The 19,366-nt window shown below is 39.8% G+C and overlaps 1 protein-coding gene across 4 annotated transcripts in view; it reads left to right on the top strand.

The window, feature by feature from the left end:
• The first annotated feature begins 244 nt into the window (after positions 1–244).
• POLE4 (DNA polymerase epsilon 4, accessory subunit) overlaps positions 245–19,366 on the top strand; it is a 132,233-nt gene continuing 113,111 nt past the window's right edge. Inside the window, exons 1-5 of one of the 4 annotated variants that reach the window (XM_045446621.1) lie at positions 245–718; positions 1,300–1,384; positions 2,013–2,054; positions 2,496–2,642; positions 12,438–12,764. In XM_045446621.1, coding sequence (XP_045302577.1) covers positions 260–718; positions 1,300–1,384; positions 2,013–2,054; positions 2,496–2,599 — 690 coding nt within the window. In that variant the 5' untranslated portion in view covers positions 245–259 and the 3' untranslated portion in view covers positions 2,600–2,642; positions 12,438–12,764. Of the gene's footprint in view, positions 719–1,299; positions 1,385–2,012; positions 2,055–2,495; positions 2,643–12,437; positions 12,765–19,366 lie in introns of those variants that run through there. The other 3 variants (XM_045446622.1, XM_045446624.1, XM_045446623.1) reach the window with 3 other exon arrangements.

Raw genomic sequence — 19,366 nt, forward strand, 5'->3', positions numbered from 1 at the left:
GTCCTACCTCCTTTTTAGGGCATTTTGTTCTCCTTGACACTGGTCCAGATTTCGCGCCCTTCTCGGTACCCTTTTTCCCCAGTCCACTGCGCCCTCCGGAAAGCCCAGGCCTCGCAGGGGCACCTGCCCTTCTCAGCTTTGGCTATCACTTGCTTATCACTTGACTGAGACATTCTTGCGGGCCAGGTCTGGGTTTCTCCAGACCAAGGATGCTCCTCCCCCGCACTAGCCGGGCCCAACCACATTAGACCAGTAAGGGATGGTGCCTGGGCCCAACTGGCCCCACAGGTTCACCGGTACCGGGAAATGGGTCCGCGGTAGCGCGGTGGCGGAGCGACCGCGCAGGGAGAGCCGCCACGCCCAGCCGGGAGTCCCGGGAGCTTCCAGCCGCGTAAGGGGCGGAGCCACGCGCCCACCGGGGGCGTGGCCTTCGGCGCGCGCGGGAAAGGGGCCGGCGTCGCATGCGCGCGCACAGTCGGCGGCCGCGCGCAGCACGCTTGGGGCCCGGATGGCGGCGGCGGCGGCTGGAAATGGGACACCCCGCGAGGAGGAGGGGCCCAGTGGGGAGGCAGCGGCCCCGCCGCCGCAGGCCCCGACGAGTGTGCCCGGAGCTCGTCTCTCGAGGTTGCCGTTAGCGCGAGTGAAGGCCTTGGTGAAGGCGGACCCCGACGTGACCCTCGCGGGACAGGAAGCCATCTTCATTCTGGCACGAGCAGCGGTGCGGCGGGAGCGCGAAGGCCACACGGGGCTGCGGGGCGGGGAGGTGGCGAGGGGCGGGGCCGTGGCGAGGGGCGGGGCCTGGGGGGGGGAACCTTCCTGGGGGCGGGGCTTAGCGGCGTCTTGGGAGGCTTCGGGAGAGGGGGAAGCCGGGGTGGAAGAGGGTCTGGACTGGGTGTGCGAAGAATGCGGAGGTGAGGGGCCGGGGCCAGATTCTGAGATAAAAGTCTAAGAGGGAACACTAGGGGAAAGAGACACGTACTTTCAGTAGTTGTATTGGTTTGTTAACACACCCGCCTCTTCATTAGGGCACGGACAACGACTTTAAATTGCTTTTACAATGCCTGACACAGCTTGTGGGAATCTCAAGTGAATGAGTCTGGAGAATTTACAAGTGAGGGAGCAGGAACGTGTCACGTCCTACTGGGGTAGAGGGAATGGGAACAGATCATCATGAAGTCCAGACTGAGAACCTTTCCATGCACCTGAGCACCCCTCACCTCCTTCCCACCACTCAAATAGAAGAGCTCACAAGAATTTTGCTAGAACCCATTGCTACAACTCTCCCCTTGTGCCTCACAGGAATTATTTGTGGAGACCATTGCAAAAGATGCCTACTGCTGTGCTCAACAAGGAAAGAGGAAAACCCTTCAGAGGAGAGATTTGGGTAGAGTGTCACTGTGGTATTTGGTATCTGGGGGCAAAGAAGGGAGGGCTGGGGGAAGCCACCTCTGTAAGATGAAAGGTGCCACATCCCTTTGGACTGCCAGTGATAGAAAGTCCTACCTTTAGGGTCCCAGTGCTTTGGGTGGCTGTATAGGTGGTGGGGTAGGGAATGAAAGGAGTCCATGTGTTGCTAAAGCTGATTATACCCCTTTATGCTGTCTGCTATGTTGAATCAGACTTGACACTTCTTTTTCCCATAGAAACTGGGGGTTTGATTTGTTTCTTTTTAGTTGGTAACCCTTGTACATGTGTAAACTTTTGTGTACCTTAATTCCACTTTCCCTTCATTTTGCCAGACTCTTCTTTGATGACTTTCAGAGCAAAGGGTTTCCCCTTACCGAACAGTGTTTACCTGGGCTTTTCTACTCTTGTAGAGAGGCAGCTGATATGTAAGATTTAGTGGTGGAGTAGAAATGGATTCACAAAAGCAAGGGACAAATTTTATAAATGCCCTCATTTGCATAAAGCCTCACGCCCTTCACTATGTGGGTTGTGGTTTTTTTTTTTTTTAAGAGGTTGGTGTCCAAATGACCAGAGTTAGTCAGGTGTCCCTTTACATTGTGTTTCAGATAATGCAATAGAAGCCGTGGATGAATTTGCTTTTCTGGAAGGTGAGTTCTCTATGGATGGATAATCATTTCCACCTGTCTTTCCCATGCTAATGAGCTGAGTTCACAATCTTATAAAACTGCTATTTGGTTCTTCCTTGTCTGTATAGTGATAATTCTTTCTACTTCCCATTAAGATGGGAAAAACTAATGTGTTGAATCTGGTGAGATCTAGCAATTCTAATTCTCTTGGGTCATTAGAACTTTTTCCTGAAAATAGCTAATTATAAAAAATGAGAGGCAATATAAGGACTCCAGTGGAGTTAGGTGCATTGAAAAGTTTGATTCATACTTTAATCTCCATTCCTAGATATAATCTTCCCTGTATCATAATGCTAGAGATCAGAAACAATTGCCAACATTTAAAGGGTTGCTTCTTGTTCTTTTTTCTTCTTCAGTCTGTAGAACATTATTTAAAAAATTTTTTTTAATGTTTATTTTGAGAGAGAGCTCGCATGCTTGAGCGAGAGGGGCAGAGAGAGGGGGAAAGAGAGAGAATCCCAAGAATCCAGTACTGTCAGCTCAACGCGGGGTTCATCATGAGCTGAGCCGAAATCAAGAGTTGGACTCTTAACCGACCGAGCCACCCAGGTGCCCTATGGTTATTATTTTGCCACTGGGAGATTGTGTACTTGCCTGTTTGTTGTTAAGAATTTTGGATTAACTTGTGTACTAAGTCTTGTCATTGAAATAGAAAATATTTGAGATACCTTATTTTAGCTATCTTCTTTCAGGGCTATTTCTCCTATTTAATTACTATATCTGATCAGCTTATTGTTCCCTGCACAAATTCTGCTTGAATATGTGAAAGCCGTGCACTTGCAGTTCATTCTTGCCCTTACAATACCAGGGTGTTCTCATTATCTCTTTCAAGCCTCATTATCTCCACAAATCCTTTGTGGCTTTATTTATTTCACTAGTTTTCTCTTTTGTTCTGTGTCATATATATCACTATTTTTCTCTTTTGTTCTGCGTCATATCAATCTGGGCCTCTCACCCTTTTGATACATTCTTTTAAATGTGTTTCAAGATACATTTCCATAGCTAGCTTCAAGTCTAGATTATTGAGTATTCTTTCAGTTTGTAGGTCTGTCTTAACCATTTTTTTGCTTACTCATTTTTCTTAGTAACTTGTTACCTGCCTACCTAAGGAAGGCAACTTCTTGTGACAGACTTCCCATCAGTTCTCCAAAAATGTTCAGAGCCTGCTTTACCAGCTCACTTTTAGTGACCAGTTTTTCAGAGTATATAATAAGATATGTATTTTAAAGAGATAACACTACAGACCTGTGGATGATGAATTGGAGGGTACCACAGAATAGAAGTGGAGAGATCTTATGTAGTTTTCCCCTCTATCCTCTTCCATGGCATAGTACTTAGCTTGGATTTTTATTTTTATTATTAATTTATTTGTTTATTTAAGTTTATTTATTTATTTTGAGAGACAGAGTGTGAGAGCATGTACACAAGCGGGGGAGGGGCAGAGAGAGAATTCCAAGCAGGCTCTGCACTGTCAGTGCAGAGCCTGCCTTGGCTGGTGGGGGGGTGGGGGTGGGGGGCTTGAACTCAACAAACCGCGAGGTTATGACCTGAGCTTAAACCGAGTCAGGGCCCTTAACCAGCTGAGCCACCCAGGTGCCCCTTAGGTTGGATTTTTCATAAATGGTCATTTATTGAGTGGTGGATGTATTCATTTTCATCTTCTGATCCAATAATCTCAGTAGTCAGTAGTTGCATTCGTCTGTTCTCTCTACATTAATATATCTGAATTTTGGCCATTTTAGCATTTGTAGATTGAGTATTCTCTTATTTTGTACTTGGTAAAATAAATGTTCTTATATCCTTAGATGTATATGTTCTAAGTAGAAAATTATTTTTTTTTCTTTTTTAATCAAGGTGATAAATATCCATGCTTGAAAATGAAATATCTAATGTCTTAACAATGAAATGCAGCTGCTGCTCCATGCCCTTTTGTTGTTTCTGTTTTTTAGCTTTTTAAGTGGTCACTTACATTTTTTTTTTTTTTAATTTTATTTATTTATTTTTTTCAACGTTTATTTATTTTTTTGGGACAGAGAGAGACAGAGCATGAACGGGGGAGGGGCAGAGAGAGAGGGAGACACAGAATCAGAAACTGGCTCCAGGCTCTGAGCCATCAGCCCAGAGCCCGATGCGGGGCTCGAACTCACGGACCGCAAGATCGTGACCTGGCTGAAGTCGGACGCTTAACCGACTGCGCCACCCAGGCGCCCCTGGTCACTTACATTTCTAAATAATATGCTTCATCTTTGGTTTTTCAACTATACATGTTATCTGTTAACTTCCTGCTGTGATAAATGAAGATTTGGGTAACCTGTACTGCTCCATAAATCCCTCTTCCCCCCTTCTGATTTTTGGTAGTTATGTCATTATTTTTATAATGTTGGACATTATAAAAGGAACAGATTGTTCCTTTGTTACCTTTACAATTTACATAACACTAAAATATCTATTTTTTTGGTTAACTCTCCACTTTGGAAGGTATGACTATCAGTGAGCCTATCTCTTCCTTTCCCATTTTTTAACCCACTCTTACCTCTCACTTAGTGTCATTTATACTTATACTTTGACATTGTCAAGGCTAATAACATATCTTCTTTTCATAGTTAAATCTCCCATGCTTTACCTGTAGGTCAGGTAGTTGAAAAACAGTAATGTGGACACTACCACTACCCTTCCTGTCCTTTAATCCCTCTTAGACATGTCTTCCCTGCAGGCAACTGTTATTAGTTTCTTGGGTAATTTTCTGGATGTTACATGCAAAGGTATTGATATAGGTATATTCTAAGCTTTTCCTTATGAACACAGATAACAAATGTAAAGGCAATAAATAACAAAATGAACACCATTGTAACCACCAGCTAGGTTAAGAGATAGAATAGCATCAGCCCCCAGAAGGTCCATATATATTCCTTCTTTGTGATAGATCTTCTTTCCATCCCCTTTGCTGACTTAACAGTATCCTGACTTTTTGGTAGTTACTTACTTGATTTTTCTTTATAGTTTTAGCACATAAGCATGTATCCTTTAACGGTGGGATTTAGTTTTATATTTTTTTGAAATTTTAAAAATGGAACCAAATCATCTATGTGGTTGTACATATCTCTTGTTTGTTTTTTGTGCTGTATGGCATACGATTGTGTGACAGTATTACAATTGGCCATTAAAAAAAATTTTTTTTAATATTTATTTTTGAGAGAGAAAGAGAGAGAGAATGCAAGTGGGGTAGGGCAGAGAGAGGGAGTCACAGAATCCAAAGCAGGCTTCCAGACTCTAGGCTGTCAGCACAGAGCTCAATGCGGGGCTCGAACTCATGAACTGCAAGATCATGACCTAGCTGAAGTTGGATGCATAACCAACTGAGCCACCCAGGTGCCCCACAATTGAACCATTTTAATGTGGATATTTGGATAACTTTTTTTTCTGTTATAAACAATTCACTATGAACATTCTTACACGTTTCTCCAGGTGTGTGTGTGTGTGTGTGTTTATGTGTTTATGTATGTATGTATGTATGTATGTGGGTATAGATAAAATTGCTGGGATATAGGATATGTATAACTCCATCTTTTGTAGATACTGCTGTCTAATAGATACTGTTGTGTCTATTCCCATGCACATACTTCTTGCATGCCTGATTGACATTTCTACCAAGAGCATATGATAATTCCCATTGTTCCTCATTCTCACCAACACTTGGGATTTAATTTCTGCCAGTCTGGTGGGGATGTTAATGATAATTGCATAGTACTTTTAATTTGCATTGCCCTGATTACTGGTGACATCTTCTCATACGTGTGTCCCTTTTTTGGGGGTGAGGTGGTGTCTTATTTTTATCTTGGATATTTTGTCTTTTTCCTTATTGATTTATAACTATAACTGTAATTATATATGTACATGCTTTTTCTTTTTCTTTTTCTTTTTCTTTTTTCTGGATATGAATCTTTTTCAGCATATGGGAAGCAGGTATCTTTTCCTGGTTTAGACTTGGCTTTTCACTGTTTAGAGTGCTTTTTGATAAATGAGGTAATTTTTTTAAGTTTATTTATTTTGAGAGAGAGAGAGAAAGGGCATGCACAAGTGGGAGGGGGCAGAGAGAGAGAGAGAGAGAGAGAGAGATTGAGAGAGAGAGAATCCCAAACAGGCTCCACACTGTCAGTGCCGAGCCTGATGTGGGGCTCGACCTCACTAACCATGAGATCATGGCCTGAACTGAAATCAAGAGTCGGATGCTTAACTGACTGAGCCACCCAGCCACCCCAATAAATGAGTTCTTAATTAAAGATAGTCAAATGTGGGGGACCTGGGTGGCTCTGTTGGTTGAGCACCTGACTCAGGCTTAGGGCATGATCTCATGGTTAGTGAGTTCAGGCCCCACGTCAGGCTTGCTGCTGTCAGCACAGAGCACACTTCAGATCTAATGTCCCCATCTCTCTGCCCTCCCTTGTGCTCTGTCAAAAATAATTAAAACATTAACAAAAATAAAGATAGTCAAATGTATTAATGTTTTTCTTTATAGGTAATGCTCTTTGTTTTCCTGTTTAAGACTTTTTTCCCATCCCATGTCATGAAGACATTCTCCTATATGCTAAAATTTTTGTAGTTTTCTTGTCTTTCATAAAACTTTAGTTGACTTTTTGTGTATCAGACTGAAGTGAGGGTCAATTTATTTTTTTTCTTATTATTTAGATAGACACTTTTCCATATTATTTTCTTTGCAGTGCTACTTTTGTTAGAAATCAGGGCTGTTTCTGGGCTTTCTGTTGTGTCTATTCCCATGCCCATCGCACACAGTCTCAATTATAGTTGCTTTATTTGAAAGAACAAATCTTCCCACCTTCTTTAAGTGTCTTGACTATTTTAAGTTCTTTGCACTTTCATGCGTATTTTAAGATCTGCTTGTCAAATTCCATGTAAAAAGCGTATCGGTGGGGATTGTATTGAATCTGTAGACTATTTAGGGGGAGAAACTATATTTTTACAATAGTGAATCTTTCAGTCCATGAACATGGTATATTTCTCCATTTATTTAGATCTTTAATGTTTAAAAACCTTTTTTTTTAAATTCATTTTTGAGAGAGACAGAGACAGTGTGAGTGGGGGAGAAGCAGAAAGAGGGAGATAGAATCCCAAGCAGCCTCCACACTGTCAGTGCAAAGGCTGATGCGGGACTTGTACTTATGAAACCATGAGATCATGACCTGAGCCAAAACCAAGAGTCAGATGCTTAACTGACTGAGCCACACAAGTGCCCCTTTAAAGTTTCATAAATTAAGGTTTTTTATTTTCTGGGAAGAAATCTTGATGTATTTTGTTAGATGCTTTTCTTTAAGTATTTAATAATTTTGATGCTCTTGTTACTGGTATCTTTCTAAGAAAAAATTAATTTTCTGAATGTTGATAGTATAGAAATATAATTGGTTTTCTGTGTTAATTTTGTGCCTAGCATCTTGTTTAACTCTAATGATTTCTGTTGATTCTTTTGGATTTCCTTAGTTACACAGTACTATCCACTAGTAGTGACAATTTTGTGAAATTTTCCCAATCCTTTTCTTTTTAATTTCTTCTTGCCCTAGAATCTCCAGTCTAATGTTGAATAGATGTGCTGATAGCAGTCATCTTTATTTCAAAGGGGAAGCTTTCAGTGTTTCCCCATTAATTATACTTAACTCTAAGGTTTTTTGTAGTTTAATTTTAATAGATTGCAAATGCTCTATCAATGTTTATAAAGAGAGATTGGAGATTTTTTTCATATCGAATGTGAGTCTCATACAAATTAGTTGGAGAGTATGTATATCTTTTTGATCTGTTCTCTAGAAAATTTGTAAGATTGGAATCGTTTCTTATTTGAATGGTATAATTCATCAGTGAAGCCATCTGAGCCTAGAATTTTCCTTGTGGGAAGATTTTTGATTGATGTTTTTGGATGGTATTGGGACCATTCTGATTTTATTTTATTTTCTTGAGGTCGTCTTGCCCTGCTTCCCCCCATAAGAGTTGTAGTTTTTCTAGGAATTTTACATTTTATCTAAATTTTCAAGTTTGTTGGCATAAAGTTCTTCATAGTACAGCTGACCCTTGAATAGCACAGGTTTTTTGTTTGTTTTAAATTTATTTATTTTGAGAGAGAGAGCATGTATGTGCAGGAAGGGCAGAGGGAGATGGAGAGAGAATCCCAAGCAGACTCTGAGTGCTGTCAGCACAGAGCCTGATGTGTGGTTTGAACCCACAAACCTGTGAGATTATAACCTGAGCTGAAATCAAGATTTGGACGCTTAACCTAGTGAGCCACCCAGGTGCCTCTGTTTGTTTTTAAAGTTTATTTTTCTTTTTCTTTAGTACTTTCTGTACCCAGCATGGGGCTTGAACTCACAACCCTAAGATCAAGAGCCATCTGCTCTTCTGACTGAGCCAGCCAGGCACCCCAAGTGGGCATTTTTTTTTTTTTTTTTAAGTAGGCTGCATGACGAGTGTAGAACTTGAACTCATGACCCTGAGATTAAGAGTCACATGCTGTATTGACCGAGCCAACCAGGTACCCTAAATGGTACAGGTTCGAGCTGCTTCAGTATATGTGGATTTTTTTTACAGTACAGCCCTATAAATGTATTTTTCCTTCCTTATTTTATTATTAACATTTTTTTCTAGGTGACTATATTATAATAATACAGTATGGTAATGCATATGACATACAAAATATGTGCTAATCAACTGTGTTATTGGTCAGCAGTAGGCTATTAGCAGTTAAGTGTTTGAACATTTTATATTTATAAATTGATCATTGTTACTTTTGTTTGTGCTTTTTGCCTTAAAGATTATTTTGTTTAATATTTTTAAAACTTACAAGTTTTCTTTTGTTAGTATTTGAATGGTGTGTATTTTTCTCGTTTAAAAAATTTTTACCTTTCCGTATTTATAAACGGTATAATTGGATTATTTTTTTTTTTTTTTTTTTTTTTTTTTTTTTTTTAAATTTTTTTTTCAACGTTTATTTATTTTTGGGACAGAGAGAGACAGAGCATGAACGGGGGAGGGGCAGAGAGAGAGGGAGACACAGAATCGGAAACAGGCTCCAGGCTCTGAGCCATCAGCCCAGAGCCCGACGCGGGGCTCGAACTCACGGACCGCGAGATCGTGACCTGGCTGAAGTCGGACGCTTAACCGACTGCGCCACCCAGGTGCCCCAAATTGGATTATTTTTAAAACTTTAGGCTGACAGTCTTTGCAGCACTTAGTTCATTTATGTTTAATGCAATTAGTGATATATATATATATATATATATATATATATATATATATATATAGGTTTAAATCTACCATATTATTTTGTGTTTCCCATTTGTCCTATTTTATGTTTTGTTTTGTTTTTTTAGTTTTTTGCCCTTGTTTTAAGTATAATTTGTTATTTCATTTTTCCCTCTATCCGGAAAGTATATACTCTCTCTTTTTTTTTTAAAGTCATTTATTTCTTTTGAGAGAGAGAAAGAGCAGGTGAGCATAGCGCAGGGAGAGGCAGAGAGAGAGGGAGAGAATTCCCAGCAGGCTCTGCCCTGTCAGCGCAGAGCCAGAGCGAGACCTAGAGCCAGAATTGGGGTTTGAATTCCTCTAGTTCAATTCCACATTGTTGGAAATGGCAAGATTTTATTCTTTTTCATCACTGAGTAATACTCCATTGTGTATATATACCACATCTTCTTTATCCATTCATCAGTCGATGGACATTTGGGCTCTTTCCATACTTAGGCTATTGTCAATAGTGCCGCTATAAACATGGCGATGCATATGCCCCTTTGAAACAGCACACCCGTATTCCTTGGTAACTCCTAATAGTGCAATTGCTGGGTCGTAGGGTAGTTCTATTTTTAATTTTTTGAGGAACCTTCATAGTGTTTTCCAGAGTGCCTGCATTCCTATATTTTACTTTGGTTTTTAAAGGCATCTTGCTGAATATAGAATTTTAGGTGGAAAGTTAATTTTATAATGTTGAAGATCTCATTCTGTTTTTCAACTTCCATTGTTTCTGTTTAGAAATCACTGTTAATCTGTTAATCGTTTGAAGCTAATTTGTCCCTGTTTTGGATACTTTTAAGATTTTTATATTTGTCTTTGATATTTTTGTAGTTTTACTTGAGTATCTGGGTGCTGATTTCCCTCTATGTATCTGCTGCTTAGGCTTCTTAAATCTAGGGATTGATGTCTTTTATCAGTCCTGGAAAAATCTCAGCTTGTATCTTTTCAGATAATGGCTCTGCTTTGTTCTTTCTCCTTTCTCATTAAGATTTCCATTAAATGTGTGTCAAACCTCAGTCATAATTTTGCCTCTCTGTGCTGCATTCTGTGTAGTTTTTTTCTGATCTCCCAGTTTATTAATTCTCTCTCCAGTGAATTGTCTCCTTTAAACTTTTCTGTTAATTTTTTAGTTTGTTTTTGTATTTTCAGCTCTGTGAATTCCATTTGCCTGTTTGTTATTTGTATTTGCTCCAGGTGTTTTGAAGCTAGTCTTTTATTTGTTTAAACAAAGTAAGTGTAGTTGTTTTATAGTCTCCAGTCTAATTAATATCCAAAGCATTTTTGAGGCCGATTTATTTTATTTTTTTTCCTGACTTGTTTCTGTTGATATTGTTTCATAGTCTTTTTTCCTCTTTATGCCTAGCTTTCTTGATGTATTGGTCAATGTACTTGAATAAATTATTTTTTGGATAGTTTGAGGCTTGTATGATGAAACCTTTCTCCAAAGAAGATTTTCATTTGCTGCTGCAAGGCACCTAGGGGAATGTATTAATCTCCTTAATCCAGATCCAAGACTTGAGGATTCTTGGTTCTCTGTGGTAATCTATGTGAACCCTGATGGCAAGTCTGTGAAGGGGCTGATTTAATTCTAGTGCAGTGTTACTCTGAGGGTGCCACTTTTTGGGACTGTAGCTTTTTAAAAAATCAGACCTTCTCTCTTGGGCACACTCTTAGATTTGACTCTTGATTTGCTCAGCCAAAATTTCTCAGCTCTATCTTTTGGACGGCAAATGATTTTAGGGCAAAAACAGGTTTGGAGGCTGGGTTTACTTTGTGTTCTTGCCTTCTCTAGATTTTAGATTTCACTTTTATTGGTGCCTCTTCAGCGCTTGAAGGATTTTCTTTTTAAAAATATTTCAATCAGGTTTATCAGTTGATCTCAGCAGGAATTTGCCTTTATCACAGAGGCTATTTCTTTTTTTCTTTTTTAACTTAGAGGTATTTTTGCTTGGTTTTCTTGTGTTCTTTTCTGAATTATCTGTTTTATTCTAGGGTTTTTTTTTTTTTAATAAATTTTAATTTTTCCTTTCTCTCTAGTCTGCCCAGTAATTTCCATTCCGTTTAGGAATGAGGTAGTTAAGAAGTCTGTTTGGAAGCTGTGTGTGTATGGGAAGGTGGTTTTTGCCTGGCACTTTTACTTTAAGGTGGGCTGGGGTGGGACCAGATGTTAAGCTGGGGTCCGGAAAGCCTTACTTTGGGGAGCTGGCATTTTCAGAGGCTCCTGTAGTTCTTCAGGTAATTCATTTAGTTTATTAGAAGAGAACCCCTGATTTTTTGCCATTTTGTTTTCTGGTAATGCTGCATGCTGGAAGGGTTGTAGGGAGATGGGTCCAGCTGTTTCTTATGTAGACCCTCAGGTCACTAACCTTTCTGACCTGTTTCTTTCTGTCATTCCTGGTGTCTGAGTCTGGCTGGAACTTCCCCAAGGGTCTCCTAGGCGATGGGCTCCCACCTCTGTTGCCCCCCTCTATTCATTCTAGGCTGATTTGTTTTTCTATTTATAAACATACTTCAATCAGATTTCTATTCAGCTTTTTGTTGAAATCTCTTAACTGCTGATGGGCCCCATTCTTTATTGTGGATTTATACCTTTTTAAAACCTTTTATTTCTTTTGAATGGAATCTTGGAAGGGAGGGCATACAAATTTGTGAGCTCAGTCTCCCATCTTGAACTGGAAGTTTCTCAAAAGGTTATGAACTTTTTGCTTAGAAAACCTTTCTCCTTTATTCTGTATTAATCACACTTTGTATGGAATCCCCAAATGCTCATTAACTAACACAACAACTTCTTTGCTCTGTTCCCCACATCTCATTCTAACTCTCTAGACCTGTATGCTTAACTCTCAGCTGCCCACTTTCTGTAGTGACATGTTCTTTCTCTGAGATCTTTTGGATGGATATTCCCCCAAATGAGTAATTTGATCTTGGAGAATTGCCAGTACCAGAGCAGCTTCTACTCTAACTTTGCCCAGTTTGTGACACTCATCCAGTTCTTGAGGCACCTTGCTTTACATGTTGCTCTTTGTTTTTGTTTTTGTTTTTGTTTTTGTTTTAAAGGAACTTTGGATTGATTGCTGAGCTGGGCAGTTTTGTGAGCCTTCACCTGCGTCCTTCGGACAGCCCCTCTCCTGCAGGCCTCATCTTTGAAGAACGGAGTATTTGGAATATTGTACTTACATGCTTTTCCTGTCCTACCTTCACCTAAGCCGAGATAAGCAGAGATCTCACATGTTAGCTTTTCTCTACAAGGTCTTCCACCTACTGTGTCTTCCATTTAGGCTTGGATGCAGCCTATGCTGTTTGAGGCATAGAAAAAGAAAATGATTTGTGTAGGTTGCTTAATGAATGATGAGGAACATAATAAAGGTTTCTGATCAAGTTCAACATAGTGTGTTTTATAATCTTGCCTTTGTCCTTGTCGCTGTGACCAGAGGACTACCATGCCCAGTTACAGATCTTTCTGATCTTCCTTGCCAGCTGTTCTAAACCTCATTCCTTTGATTTATTTGCTTCTTTTTCCCCCAGTATGTCACCAGAATGTGATTCCAGGATTTATGGGATGCCACTTAAGTTCTTCAGAAGTTTAAATAAATGTGATCATAGTTTTAAAATCAGTTAAAATTTTAACAGCTTTATTGAGATATAATGTACATACTGTACCATTCACCCATTTAAAGTGTACATTTTAGTAGTTTTTAGTACATTCACAGATATGTGCAGCTATCACCACACTCAATTTTAAAATATCTTCATACTGATGGAATCATATGATATATGGTATTTTGTGTCTGGCATCTTTCACTTAGATAATGTTTTCAGGGTTTGTTTATATTATAGTATGTATCAGTACCCATTCCTCTTTTTATTTTTTAAATTGTGGCAAAATACACATCACATGACATTTATTGTTTTAACTATTTTTAAGTGTACGGTTTTGTGGCATTAAGTATATTCACACTATAGTGCAACTATCACCACCATCCATTTTCAAAACATTTTTCATACTCTGAAACTGCAACTGTAGCCATTAAATAATAACTGCTCATTTTCCCCTCCCTTAGGTCCTGCTAAATTTTGGTTTTTAAGGGAAGGCTTGGGTGATCTAGCAGGAAGGAGGCAAAGTACTTGGAGAGTAGTGGTTAAAGAGAGCAGCAGGAAGCTGATTTAAACACTTGATTGTTTTTCAGATTCATCTGTGGCATTTGTTTAAAATGCCCATTTCTAGGACCCCTAGGCCTAATAAATTAGAATCTCAGGGGGTGGAGCTCCAAGAATCTCTCTTATTATTTTTTTTCACACAAATTCCCCAAGAAATTTTCTTCCCACCACTGGTTCACAGACTAGTCTACAGGAAAATGTAAATCTCCCTCCTAAGGGCAGGGGGAGATGAAGTATATAGAATGTCTAGAATAGAGAGGAAGTGAAGGAAAACAACCACCACTCTTTAAGAAGTAAGGGGTAGGGGGGATCTGGATGGCTTAGTCTCTTATGCCTCTAACTTGGTTTCGGCTCAGGTTGTGATCTCAAGGTTGTGAGATCAAGGCCTGTGGTGTTGGACTCCTTGCTGGATGTGGACCCTGCTTGAGATTCTCTCCCTTTTCCATCCCTCCCCACCTCGTGCTACCTCTCTCTCCCCGCCCCCCCCCCAAAAAAAACAAAACAAAAAGTAAGAGGGGAACACCAGATATTGTAGGTCACCTGGTGAAGGTCCTGTATCACGGAAAGGACTGGGCACACAAAGGTGCAGAGAAAGATTCAAACCAAAGGAGGGCCCCAGTGAGACAGTCTGCAAAGCTGTTTGTTGAATCTATTTAATGTATTGGTGATCTCTAGTATATCAACACTTCTTGTCTATACAGTACTCACGATGTGCAATACCTGGCCCATGAGTCCTGCATGCATATCTTTTGAACTGATTCATCATTTATAAAATAGCCAGTGTCATGGTAAGAAGTGGTCTTGGAATGCTGCCATAAAGCCTGCAGGTGACCTAGGAATTCAGAGGCTCCTACATTCCTGGGCCATAACCAGTAGGAGGAGGCTGACTCCCTGAGCCCTTGGTAAAGGCAGCCACCATTAGACCACCATTTGGTAGATGTGTTCTCTTCTGCCAGATGAGGTTAAGGTTGTGACAGTTTTAGGAATTTTCCTTGGAGTTTCCTGAGAAATGACAGTTACACTTTTCCTCTGGATTCTGGCCCTTTAGCCTCCAGACGCTAAATAGTGTATCAATTGCAATATAGAATTCTTGCTGCTCTTTCATTGCAAGCTACCTGAACCTCAGGCATGTGTTGTCCCCGTATGCAAGATCTGGTGAAATACCAAGGAAACAAGTATGAGGCTCTGCTCAGAAGTGCATGATCAAAGCCGTTTGCTCATAATAATATGCTCCAGTATGTGAGTGATGGTAGATCTCCCCAGAAATTTGGAAATAAGCTAGGAGGATTACCTTTTGAAAGTGGAACCTCTAAGGCTTTTCAGAGGCTAAATGGCTCCCAGACTCAGACCTGATCAAATACATCAAGAAAAATCTGCCAGTCAGTAGAGGGCACTGGTTAGTTATGAACAATAGGAAGGAGTCCCAGAGACAAATTGATAGGGCTCATTCTCCACTAGGTAGGGTAGCTTGAACCTTAGTGCTCTGAGGTGTTGACCAACTGTGTCATCCTGTCCCATTCAGGTGCCTTCAAACATTGTAGTCATATCCAATGTCCATGGGGTCATTGTGGGATCCAGGCTCCTTCCATCCAATTGCTTTGTCAGTCCCTTCTATGCTGTAGTGTCCAAGAGAACTTTCTGTGATGATGGAAAAGTTCTGTACCCATGCTGTAGCCACCTACCAGCAACATGTGGCTACCACACGTGGTTAGCGTGACTGAGGAACTAAATTTTTAATTTAATTAATTTTTAATTTATTTAAGTTTTTATTTTGTTATGTATGTATGTATTGTCAAGTTAGCTAACATACAGTGTAGTCTGGGCTTCAGGAATAGATTTCCGTGATTCATCACTTTCATACCATAGCCAGTGCTCATCCCAACAAGTGCCCTCCTCAATGCTCATCACCCATTTTCACCATCCCCACAACCCCCCACCCCCATAACCTTCAGTTTGTTCTCTGTATTTAAGAGACTCTTATGGTTTGCCTCCCTTTCTGTATCTTATTTTTCCTTCCCGTCCCCATGATTATCTAAAATTCCACATATGAGTGAAATCATATATCTGTCTTTTTCTGACTTATTTCGCTTAGCATAAAATACCCTCCAGTTCCATCCATCTTGTTTCAGATGGCAGGATTTCATTCTTTTTCATAGCTGAGTAGTATTCCATTGTGTATATATACCACATCTTCTTTACCCATTCATTAGTTGATGGACATTTGGGCTCTTTCCATACTTTAACTATTGTGGATAGTGCTGCTATAAACATTGGGGTGCATGTGCCCCTTTGAATCAGCACTCCTGTATCCTTTGGATAAATACCTAGTAGTGCAGTTGCTGGGTTGTACGGTAGTTATTTTTAATTTTTTGTAGAACCTCCACATTGTTTTCCAGAGTGGCTGTACCAGTTTGCATTCCCATCAACAGTGCAAGAGGGTTCCCCTTTCTCCACATCTTCACCAACATCTGTTGTTTCCCGAGTTGTTCATTTTAGCCACTCTTACCAGTGTGAGGTTGTCTCATTGTGGTTTTGATTTGTATTTCCCTGATGATGAATGATGTTGAGCATCTTTTCGTGTGTCTGTTTGCCATCTGAATGTCTTCTTTGGAAAAGTGTTTGTTCATGTCTTCTGCCCATTTTTTCATTGAATTATTTGTTTTTTGGGTGTTGAGTTTGGTTGAGTTCTTTATAGATTTTTGATACTAACCCTTTATCTGATATGTCATTTGCAAATATCTTCTCCCATTCTGTTGGTTGCTTTTTAGTTTTGTTGATGGTTCCCTTTGCTGTGCAGAAGCTTTTTATCTTGATGAGGTCCCAATAGTTCATGTTTGCTTTTGTTTCCCTAGCCTCTGGAGACATGTCAAGTATGAAGTTGCTGTGGCTGAAATCAAAGAGGCTACTGCCTGTTTTCTCCTGTAGGATTTTGATGGTTTCCGGTCTCACATTTAGGTCTTTCATCCATTTTGAATTTATTTTTGTGTATGGTATTAGAAAGTGGTCCAGTTTCATTCTTCTGCATGTTGCTGTCCAGTTCTTCCAGTACCATTTGCTAAAGAGACTGTCTTTTTTCCATTGGATGTTCTTTCCTGCTTTGTCAAAGATTAGTTGGCCATCCATTCTTGATCCATTTCTGAGTTCTCTATTCTATTCCATTGGTCTATGTGTCTGTTTTTGTGCCAATACCATGCTGTCTTCATGATTACAGCTTTATAATACAGGCTAAAGTCCAGGATTGTGATGCCTCCAGCTTCGTTTTTCTTTTTGTTTTTTTTTTCAACATTGACTGTTTGGGGTCTTTTGTGGTCCCATACAAATTTTATTTTATTTAAAAAAAAATTTTTTTTAACGTTTATTTATTTTTGAGACAGAGAGAGACAGAGCATGAACAGGGGAGGGGCAGAGAGAGAGGGAGACACAGAATCGGAAGCAGGCTCCAGGCTCTGAGCCATCAACCCAGAGCCTGATGTGGGGCTCGAACTCACAGACCGCGAGATTGTGACCTGAGCTGAAGTCGGACGCTTAACCGACTGAGCCACCCAGGCGCCCCCCAAAAATTTTTTTTTAAACATTTATTTATTTTTGAGACAGAGAGAGCATGAACAGGGGAGGGGCAGAGAGAGAGGGAGACACAGAATCTGAAACAGGCTCCAGGCTCTGAGCAGTCAGCACAGAGCCCGACGCAGGGCTCGAACTCACAGACTGTGAGATCATGACCTGAGCCGAAGTCGGATGCTTAACCGACTGAGCCACCCAGGTGCCCCCCCATACAAATTTTAGGATTGATTGTTCTAGCTCTGTGAAGAATGCTGGTACTATTTTGATTGGGATTGCACTGAGTGTGTAGATTGCTTTGGGTAGTATTGACATTTTGAAAATATTTGTTATTCCAGTCCATGGGCATGGAATGTTTTTCCATTTCTTTGTGTCTTCTTTTCTTCAATTTCTTTCATAAGCTTTCTGTAGTTTTCAGTGCACAGATCTTTTACCTCTTTGGTTAAGTTTATTCCTAGGTATTTTATGGTTACTGGTGCAATTGTAAATGGGATAGATTCCTTGATATCTCTTTCTGTTGCCTCATTATTGGTGTATAGAAATGCAACCGATTTCTGTACATTGATTTTATATCCTGCGATTTTGCTGAATTCATGTATCAGGTCTAGCAGTTTTTGGCTGAGTCTTTTGGGTTTTCTATGTAGAGTATCATGTCATCTGCGAAGAGTGAAAGTTTGACTTCTTTGCCAGTTTGGATATCTTTTATTTCATTTTGTTGTCTGATTGCTGAGGCTAGGACTTCCAACACTATGTTGAACAACAACACTATGTTGAACAGTGATGAGAGTGGACATCCCTGTCGTGTTCCTTATCTCAGGGGGAAAGCTCTCAGTTTTTCCCCATTGGAGATGATATTATCTGTGGGCCTTGCATATATGGCTTTTATGATGTATATTCCTTCCATACCGACTTTCTTGAGGGTTTTTATCGAAAAGTGATGCTGTATTTTGTCAAATGCTTTTTCTGCATCTTTGACAGGATCGTACGGTTCTTTTCCTTCCTTCTATTACTGTGAGATATCACGTTGATTGATGTGCAAATATTGAACCAGCCCTATAGCTGAGGAATGAATACCACTTAATTGTGGTGAATAATTCTTTTAATATACTGTTGAATTCAATTTGCTAGTATCTTGTTGAGAATTTTTGCATCCCTATTCATTAGGGATATTGGCGTGTAATTCTTTTTAGTGGGGTCTTTGGGGAATCAAGGTAATGCTGGCTTCATAGAATGAGTTTGAAAGCTTTCCTTCCATTTCTATTTTTTGGAACAGTTTGTGCAGAATAGGTATTTACTCTGCTTTAAATGTCTGGTAGAGTTCCCCTGGGAAGCCATCTGGCCCCGGACTCTTATTTGTTGGGAAATTTTGATAACCAATTCAATTTCTTCACTGGTTATGAGTCAGTTCAAATTTTCTATTTCTTCCCTTTGGAGTTTTGGTAGTGTGTGGGTGGCTAGGAATTTTTCCACTTCTTCCAGGTTGTCCAGTTTGTTGGCATATAATTTTTCATAATATTCTATAATAATTGTATTTATGTGGTGTTGGTTGTAATTTCTCTTCTTTCATTCATGATTTTATCTATTTGGGTTCTCTGTCTTTTCTGTATGAGAAATCTGACTAGGGGTTTATCAATTTCTTTTGTTGTTCTAAAAACCCAGCTCTTAGATTCATTGATCTGTTCTACAGTTTTGTTTTGTTTTGTTTTGTTTTGTTTGGATTCTGTATTGTTTATTTCTGGCTCTAATCTTTATTATTTCCCCCTCTTCTGCTAGCTTTGGGCTTTCTTTGCTGCTGTCTTTCTAGTTTCTTTAGATATGAGGTTATATTATGTATTTGGGGCCTTTTTTGCTTCTTGAGATAGGCCTGAATTTCAATGTATTTTTCTTTTAGGGCTGCCTTTGCTGCATCCCAAAGGATTTGGACTGTCATGTTTTCATTTTCATTTGCTTCCATATATTTTTTAATTTCCTGGTTGACCCATTCATTCTTTAGTAGGATGTTCTTTAATCTCTATGTATTTGGGGGCTCTCCAAATATTTTCTTATGGTTGATTGCAAGTTTCGTAGCATTGTGATCTGAAAATATGCGTAGTATGATCTCAATTATTTTATATTTGTTGAGGGCTGTTTTGTGACCCAGTACGTGATCTATTTTGGAGAATGTTCCATGTGCACTCGAGAAGAATGTGTATTCTGCTGCTTTTGGATGAAAAATTCTGAATCTGTTAAGTCCATTTGGTCCAATGTGTCATCCAGAGCCATTTTTTTCC

The sequence above is a fragment of the Leopardus geoffroyi genome, chromosome A3, assembly GCF_018350155.1.
Source record: "Leopardus geoffroyi isolate Oge1 chromosome A3, O.geoffroyi_Oge1_pat1.0, whole genome shotgun sequence".
Classification (NCBI taxonomy): Eukaryota; Metazoa; Chordata; class Mammalia; order Carnivora; family Felidae; genus Leopardus; species Leopardus geoffroyi.